This window comes from Abramis brama, assembly GCF_963993115.1.
Source record: "Abramis brama genome assembly, chromosome: 12".
Taxonomy (NCBI): domain Eukaryota; kingdom Metazoa; phylum Chordata; class Actinopteri; order Cypriniformes; family Leuciscidae; genus Abramis; species Abramis brama.
The window spans coordinates 29,052,605-29,073,022 of record NC_139974.1 but is presented as its reverse complement, the minus strand read 5'-3'; the positions used below and the strand labels follow the sequence as shown (position 1 = coordinate 29,073,022).

Here is a 20,418-nt window from a genome sequence, read left to right as displayed (position 1 = left end):
GTGAGGGAGCATTCGGGTGTGTTTATGAAGGGAAACGCTTGGAGGATGGCCTTGAGGTATAGTCATTTTCTTACAAGTTTTAGCAAATTCTTTTGTCTCACTATATCCATTTCAAGTCATTTTATTGTATATGTTCACTATGTAGTGCAATTGACATGTTGTAGATGTAATTGTTTTGTTTTGTTGAACAGGTGGCAGTGAAATTTGTCCAAAAGTCAGAGAGCAGTAGATACATCAAAATTGTAAGTAGGCGACACTCACTGTGTTTTGACTGTTTTCAATTTAGAACATGAAAACATAAAAAAATTCCAAAACTGGACAAAAATTATTATTCTAAAATATTATAAAAATCCTCCAACTAACAATGATCTTTCTTCCAGCCTGGTCATACCGCACCCATCCAGCCTGTTAACCCTCGTTAATAGGGGCCGCAAATTTCATGAGATCATTGAGCTGCTGGACTGGCAGGACCAGCCTGACCAATATATCATGGTCATGGAGCGTCCCTCACCCTGCAAAGATGTGTTTGAGTTTTCGAACAACGGCATCCTCAATGAGGAAACAGCGCGGCTTATTGTGAAGCAGGCAACAATGGCCGCTCTCATATGCTGTCTCCGTGGAGTTTTCCACTGTGACATTAAGATGGAGAACCTGCTGATCATCACAGAAACACTTCAGGTCAAACTGATTGACTTTGGGTGCAGGCTTTTCCTGCGAGAGGCTGCCTATGACATCTTCCGTGGTATGTATTATGAATCAAGTTTTGAAAAGAGTTTTATTTTTAAAATTTAGACAAATATGTTCTCACTAAATATGTCGTCTCACGCCTGGTTTGGCCATGGATTGATCTCACTTTTAACGCTCCACAATGGTGAATAAAAACAACTAAATTATTTATTTACTATAATGGATACAGAAGGTGATGATACACAGAGCAACTTTTTTGAGCAATGTTGCTGAGTGATGTTGCTTGGGCGCTTTCCCATTGAGAATGAGCAACAAATTTCTATCTGGATACTTTAGATCGGTCGTGGGCCATGTCTCACCTGGTTGCCCGTTGACGGCAACATTCTCCAGCAACATTGCTCAAAAAGTTGCCCTGTGTATCATCATCTAGAGAAAACATGCTATGGGATTTCAAGCTTACCCATCAGACAAATCTCTTCCTTTCTAGGCACAGATGAGTACTGCCCACCTGAGTTCTACACAGAGGGCAAGTACCACGGTAAACCAGCTACTGTGTGGTCTCTGGGAGTGCTCTTATTCCTGTTGGTGTGTGGACACTTCAGAACCCAAAGACCTGGAGATGATTTATGACGACATTTGGTCTGAGCCTGGCTGGTCAAACGGTAAGATGGCATTCACCACAAAAAAAGATGATCAATTGTATTTTAAATTATACAAAGAAATGAGAGAAAGTAACATCCGAGCCAAGTGGCTTTAAAAAAAAAGATAACATGGACATTTTTTTTTACCGTGCGGTATTGAATAGTCAAATCTTACAGCTTAATACAAAGACAGCAGGTGTAAAGTCTGTCCAAGGTAATAATCTCTTTTCCATTGTTCTGCACAGAATGCTGCCACCTGATTCGATCCCTCCTGCAGAAAAACCCAAGACAGCGGATGGATTTGAGGAAAATCCTTCTACATGAATGGTTTAAGGTACTGAGCCTAAGATCAGCTACAAATGATTTTGAGCATATATTCGCTATTCATTTTAAAGATTTTAAAAATGTTTCTTATTGTAATGTTTTTTTGGGTTTTTTTGTTTCAGGTCACTAAATAAGACATGAAGAGGAATATGTAAATAGTGCAAATTAATTAGAAACTTTATTTGCACTATTTACCGCCACAGTTCTAAAGTTCCTTGAGTCAGCTTAGCATTTGGTGGCTCGACACAAGTGGCCATCCCTCCATGTCTTGGCTGGCGACCCTTGGCTTGTGGCAGTAATATTAGCATCTGGTGATATTACTTGCCTAGGAACAGTACAAAATTTCCCTGTCACAGCAGACTGTATGGCAGAGCTGTATGTCATGGTCAGATTTCCTCCCAGAAGTTCCTGTGAAAGCTGCTCCTGCCATGGCCCTCTCCAAAGGATCTTGCACTGGATGTCACAGAAGCTCCTTCGCTTCTTCCCTCTGCTTAGCATCTAGCAGGCTGATATGTGTGGTCCCACAATGCTTTAGCAACTTTGTAGCATCTGGCTCCATGTTTTGAGACAGTAATATCTGCATCTCTCTCTCTCTCTCTCTCTCTCTCTCTCTCTCAATAAATACACTCATTATTTAACTGAAGACCCCCAAGCTGTCATTGCTACTAGTTCCAAAGTGATGTTTCACTTGTATATACGTTACAATAGGGAAGAAAAGACTATCGCCACTTCTGTTTCATGACGACTTCTCTCAAGCAGTTGAGAGAAGCCTGTAACTGATATACTTTGCTTAATGACAGACATGCTTCACTTCTCCCTTCATCAAACACACTTGATGTTCTGAACTTCACAAAGGGATATCAATCATTTTTAAAATCAATCTTTTAGTATTATGGACCAGTCAATGATGAAACAGATTGGCTTTTATATCTCTAGATCATCACACAAACCATCATTCATTCTAACTGAAACCACTTTACTTGCATCTATTTCTTCACCCACAAGTGATCAATAGCTCAATGTCTCTGTTTGTCAGGAAAGTTACTAGACTATAACAGTAGAAACTATAATTACTATAATTGTTACTGGTTTCTGATGCTAGTTAACTATAACAGTACATACTAGATTATATAAGAAACAGCCCAACTAGACCTTATTCCGAGCATCGCCATGACAGGTAAAGTGAGGATGTGAGGGATAGACTTACCGTGTTTTCAATGCCATCCGCTGGAAAAAGCTATAAAGATCCTAGATCACTTATCATTTTCCACAGCTCATGTTGTCTGGAGTTTTATGTCTACAGTACTTAAGTTTATTGGAAAGGTATTTTTGCAGTGTTTAGTCAACAGAATAATCCAAAAACACCTCTAATAATAGAACAACCCACTGAAGAGATGCATATCCCTCACAGGCTCACTTTCCTTCCCATTAAAACATCAAAGATGGCGCTGCTGTGAAGGCCTATAAACATTTAAAGACCCTCTGTGTGAAAATCAAGTTTTTAATGTTGTTTATGTCTACGTGGTGTTTTTAATATGCTTTGAAACAAACCATGTGCAAGTCATAAGTTAACACCATTGCTGAGTTTTTTCTTCTTAAAACTGAACCAAAGACTCTCAATATAGTCCAGTTATTTTATGAAAAAAGGTTGAAAAAATTGAAATTGCAACAGAAGCAAACTCAACTGATTTTGTATCCTCAATATGTCCTGAGTAAGTGGTAAAAAAAACCCAAGAAGAATCCCATTAGGGAAATACGCCTCATTCTTTTTCTTACGTGAATAGGGTAAAAAAAATGTAACCTTTAGATATCACCATGAAAATTACTGAGTTGATTACTTACATCAAGACAAACAAAAAATGTATTACAAGTTTTTTGAAATTGTTTGTTAACATGGACAAACAGTGCATAATCTAATTATGTATGTGCTTGCATAAATACCACAACAGATCTAGACATTGGGTCTAGCCAGGTGAAAATGTCTTGTTGAATCTTGTTGACACATAACAGTAAAATACTTAATGTTACGGTCTGAATGGAACCCATTTAGGCTACCCATGAACATTAATACAGAAGAAGTACTTTAGAAACCAGCCTTTATTAATTATTATTGCAGTGATGGGGTTTGGGGCTGGGTCCGTGGGACTGTTTCTGGGGATTCACTTTTTATTTTACTTACCTTTTGTCTTCTGCATTCTCCTTACCATTGTCTCCTGTTCTTCCCTCAGACTCGTCCCCCAGAAACAGTCCCACGGACCCAGCCCCAAACCCAATCTCTTAAAAATGAATAAAGGCTGGTTTCTAAAGTACTTCTTCCTGCCTCTATGTATTAATGCTCATGGGTAGCCTATGGGTTCCATTCAGACCTTAACATTAAGTATTTTACTGTTATGTGTCAACAAGATTCAACAAGATTCAACAAGACATTTTCACCTGGCTAGACCCAATGTTTAGATCTGTTGTGGTATTTATGCAAATTAGCACATACGTAATTAGATTATGCACCGTTTGTCCATGTTAACAAACTTGTAATACATTTTTTGTTTGTCTTGATGCAAGTAATCAACTCAGTAATTGTCATGGTGATATCTAAAGGTTAAAATTTTTACCCTATTCACATAAGAAAAAGAATGAATAGGCGTATGAATAGGCTATATTTGGGTCTTTTTCGAAACTTTCCCCTAATGGGATTCTTCGGGGCTTTTTTTTCCTTACTCAGGACATATTGAGGATACAAAATCAGTTGAGTTTGCTTCTGTTGCAATTTGTTCAAGGTTGACCCCCGTTTGAAATCGCTGGTGTTTCTGACGTCACAGACTACCTTAATCAGGTCAAGGTGTGATCGCCAATTTGCATATTCATAGAACCGTGTCTACTAAATGAAGCAAGGTTACATTCAAGCTATTTTAAGGCATGAAGAAATTTTTTCAAGGAAAAAACTTGAAATATATGTCATTTTGGTGATCAAAGATGACTACAGGTCGACTTTAATCAGCAGTTCTCCCATACAGTAAAAATTTAATCCCAATAAAAGTACCATAAAATAGTTAAAACATTTTGGTTTATAACAAAATAAATGAAACAAACAAGTAACATAAACCAGAGTTTTTCAAACTGACCCAGGAGTCCACAAGGGAGCACTAGTGGTCCATAGAAAAGTTCAGAGAAAAACAGTGTAAATAATAATAATAATGCAAATAATATATTTTATTAAAATAACGCCAGCCTCATTAGAACGTGTTACAATACTGAGATGAAATATCTGTATAACCAGACATTATTACAAACTATGATTATTATAATTTTTTAGAATATACTGGTGACATTAGCATTAGTATTCAAGATCATATGTTTAGCTCAATGACAGCTCAGTCACGCAAAATTTCTTCTTGAACGATGATGCAATGTTCTTCAGAGACTTTGTGATTTATTTCGAGGCTGAAACACAATGAATTGATGGGAGAAGGCTTGCTGCACATAAAGGATCTCCAGAGCCAATGGGAACTATAACTGTTGTTTTACCTGGTCCTGGAACTGAGGGACCCCATGTGGAGAGACATGCAAAGACACAACACCCCTAGTAAAGACAGAAAGGCACAGGTTCCGTGCAGAAAGGACCAGCCATACTGAACCAGTGATGAGTGTATAGTTTTTGCAATGACTGTAATGTGAATGTGTATGATCGCCATGTTCATTTACACATCACAGTCATTCTGAAGTAGACTGCTTGCTTTTTTTTAATTTTTTTATAAAAATAAATATGGTCGCTTTAATTGCAAATAGAAGCTCAGTTTTTTATCTTTACATAAAAAGCCTAAATTAATTAACTATTTTAAGATAGTAAATTGACCCAACAGATGGAACCAAGCATTTTTAGAGTGTATATCCAACAAAATGTGAACATAATATTTTATTAAAATGGAATTAGATTTGAAGTATTTTTCTCTCACAATTATCTAAAAATTCCTGATTAAAATTACCTTGATACTTGGTATCTTGATTTCTAAAACATTGTGTTGTGTAACCACTCCATCTACTGGGCAAACGTAGATTCGTAGACATGCAGAAAACTCAACGTACCAAAATAAAAGTCCCTCATAAAAAGTCTCTCCGCTCTCTTAAAACGAATGATTGTATTAATGTATTCATTCTGATTATATCACGTTGTTTAAAAAATAAATAATTAAAAAACTAAAATGATAAAAACTAATAATAATAGCTCATCCCATCAAAACGGGGAAAGTTTTCATTATTGTTGTCCTATCAGGAAATAATAATATGCATGACCTGTAGAGAGCGCTCTTCGAGTACAATCGTGGCATTTTTAAACACCTCTTATAATCAGAATTTATCACTCACGGAAACCTTCAGAAATTAATATAATAAAATATGATAGTATAGTAATACAATTTACAAAAACAAAAATGTTCTTTTTAATTTTTCAGGAAGAGGCGCCATTTACTGTCAACCAGCTGTTCTGTATGTGTGCGCCTTGGTAAAATTGTACCATGGTTACCCTGGTTTACGCCCAATAATAACTACTACAATTGTAGTTACTAATGTAAAACAATTCGATTTTTATATATATATATATATATGTTATATATCTTCTTCAAACAGTACTAGAAGCTTACAGAACCCACATGTAAATGTGTTAAATCTCTATGACATGTACAGTAGCGGCTTACCACAGCGCGTTGTAGTAATATCTGTAGCAACTGTGGTATTTTGACGTCACATATAGTTTCCATGTTGAACCCATAAGAATACACGCTTGTGTCATTATGCTACTGGACTTTTCAAGTATGTAGGGAGGGCAAGTCCAGACTGAACTATGGGTGTGACAAAAAGAAAATAGGCGTTGCTTTTATCATTCAGGAGTAAAATGAAAAGGAGGACAAGCAAGACGAGATTTTGACGGCTTCAAGAAGAAAGCTGTCTCGCTTCGGATCCAATTGTGTGTGTTTCTGTCTATACGGACTCCCGTTGAAAGACGAACCGAATCTTTTGGATATAAAAAGACCTGTACATGGACTTGTCATGAAAAGACGAGAAACGGATTTATCGTAAGGTAACGTTATGTTTATATGACATATGTGAACCGTCAAGTGCTCAGATGTCACGCTTTGTTTGTTTACACGCATCGCTAAAGACGCGACGCGGCGCGGCAAACTGAACTTCTCCTATTAAAATAAACGATTTCGCGCGCTTGCAGTGTAAAGACATTGATTGTAATGGGAGCTTTCTGATTTGTCGTGTCGCGTCTTTCATGTAACGCCAGTCATGAGGCGTCTCGAGTCTTGTCGTGAGTTGACTCGTTTGTTACAAGTGTAAAGCAGAACTTTGGTTATATTTTATATATATTTATTATATATATTTGGTGATATTAACAGACTAAGTAGTTTTTAACAGCAAACACTGCTACTCTGATGCAAAACTTTGCGAATGTTTTACGAGATTTTACACTCTGTACAGTTCATCATACATCTGTGCATGTCCTTCGTCGACTGTATGGATCCATCATAGCATGAACATTGATAACTACCTTCAGTGTTGGTATTATACTTGTAATTATTTTTTACAGTAAGAAAGCAATTAAATTATAATACACATTGCTGTATTATTGTAGTACTGCACAGTATTACCAAGTAAGTTACCACAGTATTAATGTATTACATTTTTATTAGTATCTATCTATCTATCTATTGGTCCACCTATCTGTCTATGTATGTATGTATGTATGTATGTATCTATCTATCTTATGCATATCTATCTATCTATCTATCTATCTATCTATCTATCTATCTATCTATCTATCTATCTATCTATCTATCATAACATCATTCTATCTATGAGCTTAGTAGATGTTTGTAGAGTTCTCATAGAATAGAGACGGATAGATAGCGATACGCTGAATAGATTTATTCATACATTTAATTTAATTCTTTTTGTCCATTCTGTTGTTCTATCTTTAGGCCTCTGGCATTCTCTCTATCTTCCTTTCATTTTTTCTTTTAAAATCCAGCATAATGATGCGTAAGTCCAGTTCAGTGGGTGCATTGTTGGAGCTGGACTACTTGCCCTGGGGGCAGGTAGATAGAGATGGGACCCCGGGCTCCTCGGATGATGATACGGTTGGGGCCTCGGCATCCTATCCTTGCACCCCAGATGCAGTGTCGGGAAGTGATGGAAAGGGGGAGCTTAACAGAGATCACAGCATTAGTGTGGAAAACCTAGTCGGCTTGGAGAAGGAATCTGGTTTACTGAGAGTTACGAACCTGAATGATAGCTTTAAAGCTTACAGTGACAGCCAGCTCTCTGCCAATGCCAAAGGCAGCTTTGAGAGTATGGGAAAGTGTGATGCCATGCACTCTTCGTCATCCTCACTGAAATCTAACCATATGTCCAACTCCCCAAAACCTCCTCATTATCACCGACAGCAAGCTCGGGCCAAACTGGCTGCTGCTAAAATACACCTTAAAAGTTTGTTTGGCCAGGTAAGTTTGGAGACTTTATTTAGTTTAGTTAATGAAGTTGTTCACATAAAAATCTTTAATGTGATTACTTTCAGCTGACATATTGACAAATTGATTTTATCTGAACTTTTTTTCTATATTATTTTTGTTCTGATTCAGTCAACATGTTTATAAAATAAAAACATATTTTACAAATAAAAATAAAAATATATTAATTAAAAATAATGTAATTTATTCCTGTGATAGCAAAGTTGAATTTTCAGCATCATTAATCCAGTCTTCAGTGTCACATGATCCTTCAGAAATCATTCTAATATTCTGATTTGCTGCTCAAGAACCATTTATTATCATTATCATCAATGCTGAAAACAGTTGTGCTGCTTAATTGATTTTATGGCAACTGTGATACTTTTTTTTTCTTTTATGAATAGAAAGTAAAAAAAGAACAGCATTTATTTGAAATATATATCTTTTTAACATTATAAATTCATTTACTGTCAATGTAATGCATCTTTGATTACTAAAAGTATTAATTTAAAACATCACAGAAAATAAATAAATAGAAGATCATATAACAATGTAAGCACTGGGCCTATATGGCAAAAGCTTCAACTAGCCTGAAACTTCTCCCACTGGGACTGGGCCATCGAGCCATTTTTATTGTTGAGCCTTGTTTATGTTTTGTACATTACATACATGTATTTTGCATACATTAGGAGCAGCAGGGCTTCAGCTCCAGCATACAATACTGTTTATTCAGAATTTACAAGCCAAGTGTGATGAAGTGAAAAGTCAGGAGCGCTTTTGGTATTACATAATAAGTTAAGTTCAGTTTGAATCAGTGCCACCCCTTGAGATATAATGTTGCATTGTCCAAACAATGAAAGAAGAAGCAAACTCTGAAAGGGGAACTGAATGTTCTAGTGCTCTATAAGGCAATCACACTATTGATGCAAAATGTTTTTTTTATTTTTTTTTTTTATCTACAATAGTGTGGCAAGAAATCACAACAGACACTGGAACAAAATCTTTCATTTTCTACAGTATTTTGCCATCTGATAAATCTGCCATTGTCAGAATGTTTTCCGTGAAGTAACGCCTTCATGACATTTAAGTCATGGAACACTTGCGTAAATTACACTTCCTTAAAGTCTCAAATCAAGTCAGTTATCTTCATGGCAATGTTATGCATATCAGTGACCTCTTATTTTTTTCACACAAGGGTTCCCCGCACTCCTCGCATTCAAATTTGACAAGTGCAGAGCACAAAGAGAACATAACCAGGTAAAATCAGTCATCTCAGCAAACAATCAAGGCACATATTTCCTCAATCTCATGTGGATTTTCTCCACATTCTGCTTTGCTTTTGGCCTATTCTCTGTCCGCCACTTGCAAAACAACCCCTCCCCTTATTTTGGCCCACTGTTACTGATTCCACACTTTTTTGTTGTTGTTGCTGGATCTTTGTCACATATCCTCTAATCCTCTTGTTTCTCTCAGTGCTAAAGAGAGGCGCTCTCGAAAGCCTTTCCTCAGGCAGTGGAGTCAGGTGGGCCACGCCAAAGCTCAACTCAGCAGGAAGGAGATGGAAAATTGGGCCAAGTCCCTTGATGCTTTGCTGGACAGCAGAGGTGAGCGCTCAGTCATTTGTTTTTAAACTGCTTGACTTGCCAGGCAGCTGGTCAAAGGACGCTTGCGAGACATCATAGCGTCACATGGAAAAGGAAAGCTGTCGTTCTACTAACTTTGACCTGGAACGCTGTTCTTGGAAATTGAGATATTTGTGGCCAACCGCCCCGCCCATGCTTGAAACGTTGATTAAAAATGAAAATAAGTGCAGAGCGGACCATAAAGCCTGCTGTCTGATATAGTGTAGTTTTTTAATATACACTAGGCCTACTGTTTAAAAGTTTTAGGTTAGTAAGATTTTTTTTTTTTTAAAGAAATTACACCTTTTATTCAGCAAGGATGCATTAAATTCATCAAAAGTGGCATTTACAGTGTTACAAAAGATTTCTGTTTCAAATAAATGTTGTTCTTTTGAACCTTCTATTCATCAAATAATCCTGAAAAAAAACAAAATCATGGTTTCCACAAAAATATTAATCAGCACAACTGTTTTCAACATTGATAATAATAAGAAATGTTTATTGAGCAGCACCGAATTAGCATGGAATAATTACACTAAAGACTAAGCCGCTTTGCCATCACGTGTTAGAGGCCGTTCACACAGAATGTATATTTCCATTCCACTGCACGACTTTTCCATTATTTTTCGATGTAAAGCGGACGTGTTTGACCGTTCGCATCTTGCGTCTTTTTCAGCGTCTCGCGCATGACACGGCATTCTAAAAACGTGGAGCTCAAGTTAAGTTAAACTTGAAAAACGCATCTCTAGACCTTGCGCTTTTTTCCGTTCCACTGATCTGCGTCTTGCATTTTTAACAGCAAAAACGCGTTCTGTGTGAGCCGGCCGTAACGGCCCTGATATACTTAAAGCGAAATTGAAGAACGAACTGATGTGACGTCATTTCGAACAAAATCAGGCCAAAATGAACTTCGGAAAGTTTGAAACAGCTTGCCAAAGCGAACTTTCTGGAAAAGTACGCTACGGCTGGTAAACACCTTTTTAAGGTGAAAATTAAGTTGTACTTCTGATAAAACGAGACACTGACTCTGTTTTTAAATAAATATAACTAAACGTGACTTTACTAGAGTGCTGAATTGCAGAACTCGTGCAAACATATCCACGTTGCTACGATGATCAGATGCTTTTCTTATGCTTTATTAAAAATGCTTGCTGTTTTCTCAATTTTATTGTGTGTTCATTTTGTTATTGAGAGAAAAGTGCGCAGCAGATATTTACATATTCATCTAAATGTCCCTCTCAGCAGTGTGGGATGTTCGCTAACAGTAGCCTATATTGCTGGTAACCTATTTTGAATCCTATATCCCTAAGCGATGAACGAAAAAGTAAATTTCCTTGAGTATATTGGGGCCTTTATACTGTACTTTTGGTCAAATAAATGCAACTTTTGAGCGGTAATGTAGGTTAGCTTGGTGTGTGCTCAGTACAGTTCTGTGGTTCTGTAGTGAAACCCATCTATTACATCATTGAAACACCCTTGAAATTGCTTCCTCTTAACATTGAGGAACCACTTTCCTGTGTAGCTTCAGGCATGGGTTTCCGGAGAATTCCCTAACGAAAAAACAAGATGAAGAAACGAGATAACGGAATAATGGGCTTTTCCCCTAGAGGTTGAGAGCTCTGAAGTACAATTTCACTGATTAAACCGCCTAGATTTTTACATGAAGGAGATGTGAGTGGTGCTTGCCTATGAAAAGTTTACAGCATGATGGCAGGATTTTGTGAGTGGTTAGAAAAAAAAGAAAAAAAAGTCCCTTGAGTGAAAGTGTAGGTAAACATTAGTCTAAGATCTCTTAGAAAAGTAGTAGCACTCCTATTCTCAGCAAACCACATAATTTGAAGTATGATTCATGTTCTTCAGAATGATCTGTTGATGTTTAGTACTTACCGTACTATATATGGTAAGGGGCAATAATAATATTTGCCATATAAAGCACCACTAATAATTATCGCTGACCTCAAGTGTGAGAATGACATGGCCAAACAGTAAAATACAACTTGAAAAAAAACTTTACGCTTACATTATTAGTGCACCTTGTGATGTATAAACAGTGGACTAAAAATGGACACTGTTACGCTTGTCTTGACACCAGACGTCATGTTTCTAGTGATCTGGTTTATTATTATAATTAAAAGGACTTAATGATTAACAGCATCTTTGTTGCTATTACCTGCTTTGTTGGCATTTTTTATTTCTGTTCTCACCCATAACCGGAAGCAACTGATTAGTGTGACAGACCTCATAAAATCTAACACACTGATACACACGTAGCACATTTTGCAGTTACAGTTAAGACTATTTGGACAAAGGATAACATGGAGTTATGAATTCAATCCATTCTGTGTCACTGCTATAGCTAATTTGGAGACTAATTCTCTCCTCACATACTTAATAGGTATGTGCTTAATAGATAGTATAAATCCCATATTCTTCAGAAAGGGAACTTTTAGATATTTAACTGTTATTAACATTTTAAATTATACAGTATCATAATTTTGACAGTCTGTTAAATTCATATTCAATTTAATGTGAAAGATTATTATAAACTTATTTTAATTACCAAAACCATCATATTTTAATCGACCTTGCTATCGCATGTATTTCCCGCATTACAAAAAAGCAACATTTCTTAAAATTGTGACACCAAATAAGTAACATCCTTTAGACTGTTTCTGCAACATGATGGAAAGAGAAGTAAACAAAAATCACATTCCAATTTTGCAATCATAACCCAAATTGTAGTGTTATAGTGTAATTTATAGAAAATAAGTTTTTAAAGCTTCTTAGCATTTTAAGTTCAATATTTGTGCCATATTTATGTATGCCAGCGCATAGGGTCATGCTAGTGTGGATTATACAGCATTTAATTTAGCATTTAAAGCTTTTTTTTTAATTGTGTGGTGGGTTTGTTTTGGTGTCTGGACTGGTTGATATGTTGGAACGCCAGTATGTTGTAACTATGGAGCCCTGTCCCCGTCCTACTTCTATTTTCTCACTTCAGAGTGTCGCAACCCCGCAGTTCACGGGTTTTGAGAAAATCAGAGGGTAGGAAGGTATGTGGTGTGAGATAAACCCTCAAGATTTCAACGTCCAAAGCTTTTCCTCCTGTGATATTTGTTGCAAGTGCTACTGTATATGACGTGTGTGGGTGTATGGCAGAACATGCATGTGAACGTGTAATCTGAGCCTCTACCCCTCCCATTTGTAAACAGAAATAGCTGTTTTTTCCCCAATGTTCGTAAGGGTTCTTTTTCCTTCTCTCATCTCACGTATCCTTTAGTGGGAATCACAATCTTTGAAGCATTCCTGCGATCCGAGTTCAGTGATGAAAACCTCCAGTTCTACTCGGCCTGTGAGCAGTACAGGCAGTCGTCCAACAAATTCAGCCTGCATAGGAGGGCAAAAATGATTTCTGAGACTTACATCCAGCCAGGTGCTCCCAGAGAGGTAGATTTATCTAAATTTAGCTGTCTGTTTACTGTGTAAACAAATATATCACCCAACATGCCCAAGCTGCTCTTTCTCATACAATGTAAATAAATGGGGACTGGGGCCTCTGAACTACAAAATGACAAAAAAATAAAAACACTATAAAAGTACCATAGAAATAGTCAACATGACACGTACATTATATTCCAAGTCTTCTGAAGTCGTTCTGAAAATTCTGTAGTTCTCAAATCTTGTTTTGTCAGGTTTTATGCATGCCAAATTTGAATTAAACTGACTATCATGGACTGATTTTCCAAACTTCATTATTTTTGCAAATTCCACGAATGCAGCAGAAATTTCAAACTTCACCTTGAAATTTCAGTCCTTTCCTCGCAAAAATAGATGACTTCAAATGAAATCTGAATTTTTTTGTTTAATTAAAAATAAAAGTGATTAAGAATTTTTGTGTCATTTTTAGAGCTTGACAGTCCCAGTGCCTTTTATAAAACCAAAGTAAATTTCTAAAAAAAAAAATTATAATTTAAAAAAAGTAACGAAATTAAATAATAAAAAAAATGTTTTTTGTCATTTTTGGAGCTTGACAGTCCTAGTGCCTATTAAAGCATAGAACACTTTTGGACTTCCTTCAGAATGTCATTTTTGATTGAACTACTCTTTGTTAGCTGTTTTGTGTGAATATTTGTGAATTAAGAATTTTTTTCCACCACTTTTAGGTGAATCTGGACAGTAAGACAAGAGAACTGACCATAGAGCTCCTCAAAGCCCCCTCTCACACTTCCCTCTCACATGCCCAAAAGCGCATCTACTGCCTCCTGGAAATGGACTGTTACCCACGTTTCCTCCAGTCGGAGATCTACTTCACACTACTGAGGGATTCGTACTAGAACAAGAGTGTCGGAGTGTCCAATAAGAGTGAGGTCGTCCTAAAACTGTACAGACATCATGTCTGGACTGTAAGACAGGAGACAGCAAACATGTCTCTGTGAGAACTTTTGATGAAAAAAATAATTGTAACTACTGAAGAAGGTTTTAGTTAAATAAAAAGGGAAACCGATGAGCAGGGATGATGCGATTGTCTTGAACTTGAATGCGTCTAAAAGGTATTGCAATGGGGATTGAGGTGCTAACATTTTATAAGTTTGATTTGGGCTTTTCTCAGTTGCTAGACTGAAAACATTACAGGCCGATAAGGGCGAATGAATGGTGTGTTGACAGGCAACAAAGAGAAAACACGTCTGGCAAGAATGGGCTGTTCAGTGAAAGGCCCAAGCACTCATTATGGGTGACATCAGGGTCAAAACATTTTCTGACTTACTTTCCTGTTTTCTAATATAATTAAATACATATTTAAACAAAACAATCCCACTGACAAAATTAAAATAGGCAGTTATCTAAATAAGCCATATGAACACAAGTACTTTAAATGAAAAAAAAAACACGTCTTTGTAGTCTTTACAGATGGCCAGTTCTTTATCGGTTTGTGTTTAAAATGATATTTTTAATTCTTTTTTTTCCATTCCATTTTTTTTTTACTTTATGGTTGCAGATTGGACAGTTAAGCTGTACACATTCATTCATTTAAAGAAAAAGTGACTACAAATTGAAATCAAAGGTCTGCCACTGAGTTTGGCCTAATGATTTTAGTTTGTTTCTAAAAATCAAGTAGTGTGAACTTTTTTGTTTTGTTGTTGTTAACTGTAGAATTTTGTGAATGTCACTCATACTTGAGTTGGGAAATGTGACCTGTTGACAGGTTTAAAATGTGGAACCTGCTTAAAGGGATAGTTCACCCAAAAATGAAAATTCTGTCATCATTTACTCTCCCTCAAGTTGTTCCAAACCTGTATGACTTTCTTTCTTCTGCTGAACACAAAAGAAGATATTTTGAAGAAAGTCGGTAACCAAACAACTGATGGACCTCATTGACTTCCATAGTAGGAAAAAAAAATACTATGGATGTCAATGGGGACCAGCAACTGTTTAATTACCAACCTTCTTTAAAATATCTTCTTTTGTGTTCAGCAGAAGAAAGGAAATCATACAGGTTTGGAACAACTTGAGGGAGAGTAAATGATGACAGAATTTTCATTTTTTGGGTGAACTATCCCTTTAAGCAGGAATGCGCGCCAGCACTTAAACCATTCCAGTAAGCACACGTACATTTCTATTGCATCAAGAAATGATCAGAAAAGCACTGTATTCTTATTACTGTGCACAAACACCAAATACACATTCAAAATCACGTCATGAAAATGTCTGCTTGAACATCCAAGAGGGAACTTTTTTTAAATGTGTATTTCAGATGAACATGCATAATGAAAAATGTCCGGTATATGTGTCTGGGTTGTCCGCTTCAGATTGAAAAGATGTGAGGTTCTGTAATATGTACTTATATACCCCCTTTTTAGTGTTTGTTGATGATGTCTACTGTGACTGAGACATTTAGACGGTACATGTATCATAACTTTAGGAGCTGCATGCACTAATGTCCCTTGGTCAAATGTTTCCAAGGGTTTAATCTGTTTGTTTCTAAGTATAATATAAATGATTAATGAAGGGTTTGAGGTAATTATGAGATCACTGTATAAGAATGAGCATCAGCTTTGCTGTAAAAGTATTTATGTTGTTTGAGAGCAGTGATCTAAATGAATCTAACAGAACAAATGTCAGCAATTTCATTTAATTTTCCATGAAAACGAAACTGTACTTTTGCATAGACCTGTTTTTGAAAAACATTAGAAATGATCAGATTATAAAATTGTGATTAAAAAAAAGCACAAGCCATAAAATGATTCGCTGATGTTTTTATAAATAGGACTGATTAAAAAAAAAAAAAAAAAAAGTCTTACAAGCATAAATCTAATGGAGTTACATATAGCTGCTGATGTTACTTTCATTAAAGGTCTTTTTCACTTTTGTGGTTTATTAAAGTCATTTCCCCCCTTTATTGTTCTTACTTCTATCCTAGCTTCCTTTGCAATGTCCAACGGTTAATTTCTTAAAATATTCCTGCTTCAACGGCGTCCTGTCACCAGGGTCGCGTGCTGCGATACTCTTGTTTCTGCCGGACCCACTGCGCCGTACAGCGGCTATCCCCAACCGTCCAAGAACATCCGCCACTCGAGATCTCGGCTGCTCCACCTTTCCTCCGGTCCTCTTCTCTGTGCTGTGACACTTTGGCCCTCAGGTCGCTGCATCGCTCTCCATTGCGTTCTATGGAGGTCTGCTCCTGAAGATGATCTTTCTTGGGGGCAGCAAGTGTAGGAAGAGCGACAACCTGGCCTTGAAGATGCGGTCTGGAAAAGAAGATGAAAATCAATAAAAGCTGGAGAGCAAGAAATAGGAAATTCAGCAGCAGAGAAGATGATTTCAGGACAATGAAATACAAGGTCAGGGCTGAGGAGAAGCAAGTGAAATTTGCATCAGAAATGAATGTATCGGAAAATAAAATGATAAAAAAAGGAACATGCACATACTCCATTTTCTGTCACTGAGTCATAACTAGGCCCACACAGAACACACTTTCCCCCACACATTTTCTGCACTGAATATAAATGAAAATATGTAAAATGCCACACTTCAGATACAATACACATGGTAAACTGATCTGAGAGTGCTAGACTCTTAGTGGCAGGTAAGAGCATTATCATATTTGACAACAAATATTGAACACACCAGATTTTTACATTTTCTGAAGAAAATGTGAGAGTCGTTTGCCTGCGCAAAACTCATTGCCACAATCCTAGTTTGTATTCTAGTATCTAGATCCTTTCTTCAGTGCAAGTCAATAGAAATTTTCACCATTTTTTGTTCATCCACCAAGGTAAACAAAGCAAAAAACATGACATTTTATGCAAACAAGATCTATACAAAAAAATAGAAAATATAAATAGCTTGAGAAACTTTATGAAAACAATGTTTTCCCTTGTGAAAAAGAAGTACATAGCATACTTCTGAAAATAGTACTTTTATGGGAATGATACTTGCGGAAACTAAACGTATTGTTTTCCGACAGTTAACTAATACATTAAAATGTATTATAGTTTGAAGTTTATATTAAATGCACTTGAGGGTGCTTTTTGACCCACTTACATTTTGATATGTAATTTCATAATTATGTCTTTGAAAAATGGTTAAAGTGTCCTGCCAAATGTACTTACAAGCATGTATACAGTAGTTAACTTAAATATACTTTAATGTTATTTCTATTGAAACTTGTATGTCATGTATATTTGTAATTCGATTTGTAATTAAGATGTTATTTAGTACATTTAAAATAACTTGTCTAAATGTAATATTGAATATCACACTACAGTTCAAATTATAATCAAGTACTACACATATGCTTTAGTATGTTATAGTCCAGGCAAAGTAGTGTTTTACGACAGACTAATTGTAAAATATTTTTTTTCAGCTTAGATCATTTCTATGAGGTGTCCAGAATAACATACTAAAAGTCCTAAGAAATCCTAGTTGAGGAAATATGTTAAATTCTCATCAATCCGAGATGTGTGCCAATAAGGCCAGGCAACAATACACCCCAATGGGGCTATTTTTTTCCTTCACTCCTATCAAAATGAAACTTTACACAATGAAAGTACCCATGAAAAGTACAATTTTTTGTATTACAAGTTTCTTTGAAAATGAATTTTAATATGCAAATGAATACATACCCAAAATACACCCAAATAGGCTTAATTTTTTCCTTTACTCCTACCACAATAAAACTTTACATAGTAAAAGTATACATGAAAAGTAACTTTTTTTGTATTACAAGTTTCTTTTTAAATGAATTTGAATATGCACATGAGCGCCATACTTATTGAATATGTCCTAATTTGCATAGGCAGAAACACCATTCATATGTATGACAAATACATCGGCCCAATCTTCATCCAGTCATCCTACTGCCAATGGGTGATGGCAATGCTGCTTTTAGACTGGCCTCTAACCTGAAAACTGCCTGGCTTGGTAGTACCTGCCAGGGGTATACTATAACCCCCGCCGGTATAGTCTTCAGGGTCACGGAGGCACACAAGCCTCCCCACCACGACAAGGTAGCAACAACAGGGGAGGTTTCTTTTTGGTGTTTTTTTCTTTTTTTTTCTTTAACTAACCTAGATATTGCTGTTGCTAACTTCTCATAACACTGCAAAGCTACTTTACAAACGGTGGAAGTCTGATGTGTGGCCCGCCTGGTCTGAAATACTTGCTAACTACAAAAAGAGAAGCAGTTTTGGTGTCTGGCAAAATTATTTTAAAGAGCTGTAATGTCTGGAAAGTGTGTCTATCTGGTTTTTCATTTGTCTTCTGTGTGAGAGTGAATCGTTTAGTTGGTAAGAATGACTTCTGCCTGTAATCTCGTAATCTTACCAACAATACCAATCATTTGTAAATCTGCCAGCCCAAAATTTAATCTCACCACGTTACTGATGACTAAGATGGCTATTCTGAATTTCTTCTGATGTTATCTGTGGGGGAATGTCATTAGGTAAGGCTTGTTCGCAAAAAAAAAAAGAATTTAGAAAGCAACTGGAGGCAAGATTGTGCAATCAATTCTTAAGGTCAATATAAGTCTTTTTGTGGCAAGTAACCCAGGTAAGTGTGGCAAGTGACTGTTTATGCATAGGTTAACTTACTGAATGGACATGAATGTGTTAATTATTTGGCCCCTGTTTTTTCTACTTATGGTTTATGGTTGACTTTATGGTTTCTTGGCCATAAGTCAATTAGGCCTAGTGTTGAGCTCATTTGCATATTTAAAATAGATTTTTCAAAGAAACTTGTAAAACAAAAATGTTACTTTTCATGTATACTTTCACTGTGTGAGGTTTGATAGGAGTAAAGGAAAAAATAAGTCCATTAGGGTGTATTTTTGGCATATTCGATTAGTATATTGCTCATTTGCATATTCAAATTCATTTTCAAAGAAACTTCTAATACAAAATGTTTTACTTTTCTTGTAGACTTTCATTGTGTAAAGTTTTATTGTGGTAGGAGTAAAGAAAGAAATTAAGCCTATGCGGGTGTATTTTGGGTAGCCTATATTCGATAAGTGTATAGCTCATTTGCATATTCCAATTAATTTTCAAAGAAACTTGTAATACAAAAATTATATATACTTTAAAGATTTGAAGTACACTACAAGTGCACAATTAAGCACACTTCTTTTTCGCAAGGGTTGGTCGGTGGAAATTCAGGAACTTTTGTCCTGCAAAAAAAATAAAAAATACATTCCATAAACAAGCATGATAGTATAAGACAATGCAGCAAATTTGAATGCTCAGGGTTAAGGGTTTGTTCAAATCTTCATCCCAAGTTTGAACTGTAATAACACAGTGATGCTTGGCTGAGCAAAGCTCATTAACAAACATACACAAACAAATTCAGCAGTTCTTTCTGTGGAATTCTGTAGGCGTTGATTCTGTGGAGGCCTAGTCATTACCTCGTTCTGAATCCCTGGGGTTTTCTTCAGTAATCGCTTCCAATTACACATGTAAATAATACAAAGAGCAGCACCAGAAGAAACTGACTCTCACAAAGGTTATGTGAGAAAAGTCCGACCTTTCTGAAGTGTGTTTGTGTTCCACTGCATCTGCCTTTGCCCCTGAGTCACACACTCTCTCACAGAGCACTGCTTTCAGCCCTGAGGAAGCACACACGACAGCTACTAATGGTTTACTAATGTGGTTTCCTGCGGACCATCGTAACTTTTCACGTTGCACCATGGTAAATGGTTGATTGCGGTTCAAATGGTGCATTCATTACCTGGAAGCTTCAAGGGGTTCTGCCTTTCCACCAATAACTGCCCGAGGTCTCGGCTGTTGATATGGCGACTGTAGAGGTTGCTCCTGGCAACCAGACCCTTGTGGCTACAGGATATGAGGAAATGGACAAACAACGGCGATAGAGGGACGGAGGGCCGAGGAGAATACAGAAAGGAGGGTAGGAGAGTGAAAACAGATAAATAAATAAAAAGAAAAACAGAAAGAAAAAGAAACAAATGGGACAGAAAAAAGGGGGACAAATAAAAACTTAATTAAACAAATGCAAACGTAAATTCAAAACTCAAGTATTGTAGAAAAACAAATTCCAGTGAAAGAGGACACAGGCAATGATTGTGTAATGTAATGCTGGCTTTTTAATCCCAGAACAAACTAACGAATATGTTGTAATGTTGCAAATTAGCAT

General features: G+C 36.5%; 2 protein-coding genes across 9 annotated transcripts in view; one reads left to right on the top strand and one right to left on the bottom strand.

Annotated features, from left to right (window-relative positions):
- The first annotated feature begins 6,385 nt into the window (after positions 1-6,385).
- LOC311094265 (regulator of G-protein signaling 18) lies at positions 6,386-16,143 on the top strand. 2 transcript variants are annotated; one of them, XM_084132092.1, is made up of 6 exons: positions 6,386-6,723; positions 7,628-8,149; positions 9,351-9,412; positions 9,629-9,759; positions 13,058-13,224; positions 13,941-16,143. In XM_084132092.1, the coding sequence occupies exons 2-6, from the start codon at positions 7,682-7,684 to the stop codon at positions 14,109-14,111; spliced, it is 999 nt and encodes a 332-aa protein (XP_083988218.1). In that variant the 5' UTR covers positions 6,386-6,723; positions 7,628-7,681; the 3' UTR covers positions 14,112-16,143. The 2 variants fall into 2 exon arrangements, with proteins under 2 accessions (XP_083988218.1, XP_083988217.1); XM_084132091.1 differs by having other exon boundaries at positions 6,389-6,723; positions 7,678-8,149.
- Positions 16,017-20,418, bottom strand: part of atat1 (alpha tubulin acetyltransferase 1) — an 18,728-nt gene continuing 14,326 nt past the window's right edge. For 2 of the 7 annotated variants that reach the window (XR_014608621.1, XM_084132085.1), the window contains 3 exons: positions 19,996-20,099; positions 19,792-19,873; positions 16,017-16,523 (listed from right to left, as the gene is read on the bottom strand). Coding sequence is in view for 5 of the 7 variants with exons in the window: in XM_084132085.1 (XP_083988211.1) it covers positions 16,256-16,523; positions 19,792-19,873; positions 19,996-20,099 (454 nt within the window). In the remaining 2 variants the exon portion in view is untranslated. Of the gene's footprint in view, positions 16,524-19,791; positions 19,895-19,995; positions 20,100-20,418 lie in introns of all 7 variants that reach the window. The other 5 variants (XM_084132084.1, XM_084132087.1, XR_014608622.1 and 2 more) reach the window with 4 other exon arrangements.